Consider the following 6,415-nt stretch of genomic DNA (forward strand, 5'->3'; position numbering starts at 1 on the left):
AATATGGCTGTAACAAAATGTGGAAAAAGTCAATGGGTCTGAATACTTTCCGAAGGCACCGTGACCATATACAAATGTAAGGTTTGAAATAATGTTTTAGTAAAATATTTTGTCTGTTTGGGCGTCTTGTGGTCAATTTGCAGTCTACATGTTCTGGCACCCTGACCATCCGCTCAAGAAAGAATCGGCCAGCGGCTGAATCTAGTTGATGATCCCTGCACTGCATATTCACACTTATATACACACACTCCCAAACAGTATAGTATATATTTATTAACTCTCTCCTCATTTCCCTCTCTTGTCCTCCTCCCTCCCCCCTTCAAGAGACCTCCACTCTTACCTGCTGGGTGAACAGGAAGACAATGAGGCCAACCAGCCTGTCAACAACAACAACAACCCTGCTCCAGGTCACCATAACAACAACCCTGCCCATGTTGTAGGGGAGGGGCTTCATGCAGCCCATCAGGCCATATTACAGCAGGGTGGACCTATAGGCTTCCAACCCTACCAACGCCCTCTACGCTTCCCCTTTAGGGTGAGTTACACTACACATTACAGCAGGTGGACCTAGAGGCTCCTACCACTTCAGGAAAAGTCCCCCCCCCCTATAATTTGTCTCTTTCCTCCTTTCTGTAGATCGTCTTGCTGATAGGCTTTATGTGTGTCACTCTGCTGGTGGCCAGCCTGGTGTGTCTGACGTTACCAGGTGAGACATGGTCATGGACACACTCCATTATTTATTGATTCATTTTTAGCAGAAGCTCTTATCCAAAGCGACTTACAGGAGCAATTAGGGATAAGTGCCTTGCTCAGGGGCACATAGACATATTATTCACCTAGTCAGCTCGGGGATTCGAACCAGCAACCTTTCGGTTACTGGCCCAACGCTCCTAACCACTAGGCTAGCTGCCACACTTGACATGTTTCTTCATTTAAATAAAATTAGTATAATTTATTAATCTCGAGCTAGGAAATGTATTGTATACCTTTTTTCTACCCTGAATGTCTAGAACATTTTGTTACATTACAGCCTTATTCTAAAATGTATTAAATACATTTTCCTCCCCATCAATCTACACACACTACCCCATAATGAGAAAGCAAAAACTGTTTTTTAGAAATGTTAGCAATTGTATTACAAATGAAAAAAAGATACCTTATTTACTTAAGTATTCAGACCCTTTGCTATGAGTCTTGAAATTGAGATCAGGTGCATCCTGTTTCCATTGATCATCCTTGAGATGTTTCTACAACTTGATTAGAGTCCACCTGTGGTAAATTTAAATTGATTGGACATGATTTATAAAGGCACACACCTGTCTATATAAGGTCCCACAGTTGACAGTACATGTCAGGGTAAAAACCAAGCTATGAGGTCGAAGGAATTTTCCGTAGACCTCCAAGACAGGATTGTGTCGAGGCACAGATCTGGGGAAGCGTACCAAAACATTTCTGCAGCATTGAAGAACACCAAGACTTCGTAGAGCTGGCTGCCCAGCCAAAGTGAACAATCGAGGGAGAAGGGCCTTGGTCAAGGAGGTGACCAAGAACCCGATGGTCACTCTGACAGAGCTCTAGAGTTCCTCTGTGGAGATGGTTGTCCTCCTGGAAAGTTCTCCCATCTCTGCAGCATGCTACCAATCAGGCATTTATGGTAGAGTGGCCAGACTGAAGCCACTCCTCAGTAAAAGGCACATGACAGCCCGCTTGGAGTATGCCAAAAACCACCTAAAGATTCTCAGACCATGAGAAACAAGTTTCTCTGGTCTGATGAAACCAAGACTGAACTGTTTGGCCTGAATGCCAAGCGTCACCTCTGGAGGAAACCTGACACCATCCCTACGGTGAAGCATGGTGGTGGCAGCATCGTGCTGTGGGGATGTTTTTCAGTGGCAGAGACTGGAAGACTAGTGAGGATCAAGACAAAGATGAATGGATCAAAGTACAGAGAGATCCTTGATGAAAACCTGCTCCAGAGCACTCAGGACCTCAGACTGGGGCGAAGGTTCACCTTCCAACAGGACAACGACCCTAAGCACACAGCCAAGACAACGCAGGAGTGTCTTCGGGACAAGTCTCTGAATGTCCTTGAGTGGCCCAGCCAGATCCCGGACTTGAACCCGATAAGAACATCTCTGGAGAAACCTGAAAATAGCTGTGCAGCGACGTTCCCCATCCAACCTGACAGAGCTTGAGAGGATCTGCAGAGAAGAATGGGAGAAACTCCTCATACAGGTGTACCAAGCTTGTAGCATCATACCCAAGAAGACTCGAGGCTGTAATCGCTGCCAAAGGTACTTCAACAAAGTACTGAGTATTGCGTGTAGATTGATGAGGGGAAAAAACACATTTATACCATTTTAGCATAAGGCTGTAACGTAACAAAATGTGAAAAGTCAAGGGGTCTGAATACTTTCCGAAGGCACTGTATATCTGTTTCATAAGTATCTGAAGCCTATCTGTGTACTGTAGTTTTTGCGGGCCGTTGGCTGATGTCATTCTGGACGGGTATCTCTAAGATCCATGAGCTGTATACAGCAGCGTGTGGTCTGTACGTGTGCTGGCTGTCCATCCGCGGTGCCACCGTGCTGTTGGCCTGGATGCCCCAGGGACGCACCATCATCATGATCAAAGTCCAGGAGTGGACTCTCATGGTAAGACCTACTCTCTGCTGGAACTGTATGTGGACAAAGAAATGGTAGGCTGTACTCATTATGAAGGTGGCTGGATGTATACCTTTATGTGGCTGTGTGTCCAAGGCCGAGATGTCCATGCCAAGATACTTTATGTAATATTTCAACATCCGATTATCTTGTGTGGGCTTGTGTAGATTCTGAAGACCCTGGTAGTAGCATTGCTGGTGGCAGGTGTTATTCCTCTACTGCTGGGCCTGCTGTTTGAGCTAGTCATCGTTGCTCCGCTACGCGTTCCTCTGGACCAGACACCTCTCTTCTACCCCTGGCAGGTACTGAGTGTGTTAGAGAGCTAGAATGTAATAGTAGTGATCAGTGTATTTTAAACCGTAAAACTCATTGTACCTTGTGTGTGTGTGTGTAGGACTGGGCTCTGGGGGTGCTCCATGCCAAAATCATCGCTGCCATCACCCTCATGGGTCCCCAGTGGTGGCTGAAGTCTGTCATAGAACAGGTGTGTTACCTTACTCCACGTCATTATTCCTTAACCCTGGGATTCCTTCCAGCATTGGGGAACATCCCGTGCCACATCTATTTCTATGGGCACAAGCACTGTTCATGACTCAAAACTGTTCACACCGCTCTTGTTGGCAGAGAGAAAAAGCTTATTTTCTGCAATTCTAAACAGTTTGTCATGGGGTGCAGAGAACATTTTGCTGTTTTAAAGCTAATTTTCTTCCAGTTCTATACATCTTGACATGTCTAATGTCTATTCATATGATATTTGAGTGACTCAAACATTAGAACAAAATCTATGGGCTAAAAACCATTAGCTGACATGGTCTCGTTGATCTGGGCATTTCTGACAAGTTATAAATAGCTCTAAGGTAGACTGACATGACAAGGAAAACTGTTGATGCACAACCCAATTTAAAAATGACATTCTACCATTTACAATTTAAGAGTAATCTGAAAGCCAGACTGAGTTCCTAAAAAAGACAACACTGCCTTAACCTAATAGAATTCTCAATCTCACACTGTTTACCCAGCTTACATTGTGACTGTAATTGAACCTGTGGAAACCAATGAGACATGTCCACTCCCTCTACATGATCAATATAGCTTTTAACCTTTTGATACTGTGTAAAGTGACCAGTGAGGGGTAACATTGCCACCTCTCCTCCTGTCAGGTGTATGCTAACGGCATCAGGAACATCGACCTCCATTTCATTATCCGTAAGCTGGCTGCCCCTGTCATCTCAGTGCTGCTGCTGTCCCTGTGTGTCCCCTACATCATAGCAGCTGGCGTCGTACCTACCGTAGGTCAGTCGTGTTTGCGTGTGTGTGCGTGCGTGCGTGCGTTCGTGCTTGCTAATAACACTGGACCCCTCCTGGTGTATCAGGTGTGACTCCAGAGATGCAGATTCTGATACAGAGGAGGATCTACCCGTTCCTCCTGATGGTGGTGTCCATCATCGGCATCCTCTCCTTCCAGATACGACAGTTCAAACGCCTTTACGAACACATCAAGAACGACAAGTAACCACCCACCCTTATCTCCATATCTGGCCTGTTCATTCAGTGATAGTACAACCCTGGTCCTGGGGAGCTTCAGCGTATGCAGGGTTTTGTTTCGGCCAAGCACTACCACACCCGATTTAACTATTCAAGGTCTTTATCAGCTGCTGACACACAAGTGACATGACTCTTATCTCCCCTGTTCCCTCTCTGCCTTTCCTGCAGGTACCTGGTTGGCCAGCGGCTTGTCAACTATGAACGCAAGGCGAGGGGAGCCAGCTCTGTCCCGCCCCCTAACCCTATCCCAGAGTAGTCATGTTTGTGTGAGGTCAAGGCTTTTGGAAATGACCCTTCTCGTGTTCTCCCTCTCTCTCTCGTTCTCTCAGTTGTGTTCATGCCTTGCTTTGGTTAAGTGCAACCTGAGAACTGTACATGTGTAAATACTTTGGATGCACTCTGTTGTCTGAAATGTAAAAGACTTGAATTAATGCAGTGACCATTGTACATCTTAAAGTGTATTTATGAAATCAAACTGACAATTTGCCTCCTGTTTGTGTCCTGTTGATTGTCATGTTATAAAATTGTACATTAAAACGTTTTTACATAATGGAGGTGGTGTGATAGCTTCTTCTTTTGGGATAAGTGGAGATTCCAGCAAATTTCCAAACTTCTCCTTTAGTATGTCAGGTCTCTGGTGGTTTTAGTTCCGTTCCATCCTTCCTCTGAGGGGAACTGGGTGGTGATGAGTCTGGCCCATGTAGGTGAGCCTCCTGTTGGGCTTCAGGATGGATTAGAGAGAGACTTACAGAAGATGGAGCTTGGGGAGCTCTGATGGTAGCCACATTTCTCTATGAAGTCTTCTGTGTCTTGTATCCAGAGTGACTTGTATAGCTCCGTCCAGAGCCCAGTTTCTCTTTTCATCTGGACACTCCAGAATGGGCATCCCTCCTGTCTGATCCTGTATACTCTGGGGTTCTACCTTATCGCCATGCGATGGCGTTTCTCATCTCCCGCTAGGATGGTGACATCGAATCCCATTTCTGACAAGAGTCGTTATTCTCAAAAGCAGAACCCTGGACGGCGGTGGTTAAAGATTTTATCATAGAGGTGTGGGAGTTCAAGTCGCACGCGCCCGTCGCTGTGGATGGTGAGGTTCTCGAATGGGACCGTCATCAGGTGTCAGCTGTGTGCACGCTAGAGAGCAGACACATTCCCACACTCTAATCAAAGTTTAGACCTATTTGTTACGTATAGTTGATACAACAGGTGTAAGTAAACCAAGGACCAATAAATAACCAATTTGCCTTTATTTTCAATTGGAAAATACTCTTTGTGGTCATGGATGAAATCACTGTGGCTGTCCCATCTGTGAATCTGAAAGTGAAAAAACAAGTAAGTAATTCCTATGCATCATTTCTTTAAGGTGGTTTATGCATTCAAACAAGAGCATGTGACCTGGGGGTCCATTCAATCGCAACTGAATAGTAACTGGTGGTGGCCATATAGCAGTGTTGGGGAAACTGCTCTGAAAATATAGTTGACCAATTACATCACTGGAAGTTATATGCTAAACGTTAAACAGTTTACTTAACTAAAGCTACTTATAAAAAAAGTGTTGACTCAACTTTTGTGGAAAATGATAATATAATCCCAAATGTCATAGAATACTAATTGCAAGAACAGATCACTCTGTAGTCAGAGGTTAACAGAATGTGTAATTTATCCTATTGAACACAAAACGATGTTTCAATTGAGAATTTGGCAGGTCGGATGCCTGAAAAAGAAAATAAGTTCTTGCCTACTTCACCCATATTTAAATTTAGCCAAAAAAGTTGTTTGTAGCTCCAGTAGTAAGCTACATGGCAAACAAGTAATGAACTACTGAAAACACTACACGTTTGAATTTAGTTCAACTATCACCAAGCTACTGCAAAATGTAGTTCACTTACGAGTTAAAATATATTTAGTTCACTACGTTCCCACAGTGCCATATAGTATTCATATTCAGCATTTTTTTATCCCTTTTTCATGATATCCAATTGGTAGTTACAGTCTTGTCTTATCGCTGCTCCCGTATAGACCCGGGAGCAGCGAGCCTTAGGTGTCTCCAACTGTGAGTCTTGGACAACCATGGTTTGAACTGGGAAGTACTTACATACTGTATCAAAGCCTAGTGTGAAGACCCGGCCACTCAAAATTGTATTAGTCACATGGGCCGAACACAACAGGTGTAGGTAGACCTTGCAGTGAAATGCTTACTTACA

At 44.5% G+C, this 6,415-nt stretch overlaps 1 protein-coding gene across 2 annotated transcripts in view; it reads left to right on the forward strand.

Moving 5' to 3' along the window:
• LOC139420328 (E3 ubiquitin-protein ligase MARCHF6-like) overlaps positions 1-4,760 on the forward strand; it is a 35,364-nt gene extending 30,604 nt beyond the window's left edge. For both annotated transcript variants that reach the window (XM_071170310.1, XM_071170311.1), the window contains exons 19-26: positions 325-535; positions 637-706; positions 2,473-2,654; positions 2,831-2,965; positions 3,058-3,147; positions 3,824-3,956; positions 4,037-4,172; positions 4,377-4,760. In XM_071170310.1, coding sequence (XP_071026411.1) covers positions 325-535; positions 637-706; positions 2,473-2,654; positions 2,831-2,965; positions 3,058-3,147; positions 3,824-3,956; positions 4,037-4,172; positions 4,377-4,464 — 1,045 coding nt within the window. In that variant the 3' untranslated portion in view covers positions 4,465-4,760. The remainder of the gene's footprint in view (positions 1-324; positions 536-636; positions 707-2,472; positions 2,655-2,830; positions 2,966-3,057; positions 3,148-3,823; positions 3,957-4,036; positions 4,173-4,376) is intronic.
• The last annotated feature ends 1,655 nt before the right edge of the window (positions 4,761-6,415 follow it).

Source organism: Oncorhynchus clarkii, chromosome 11, assembly GCF_045791955.1.
Source record: "Oncorhynchus clarkii lewisi isolate Uvic-CL-2024 chromosome 11, UVic_Ocla_1.0, whole genome shotgun sequence".
Taxonomy (NCBI): domain Eukaryota; kingdom Metazoa; phylum Chordata; class Actinopteri; order Salmoniformes; family Salmonidae; genus Oncorhynchus; species Oncorhynchus clarkii.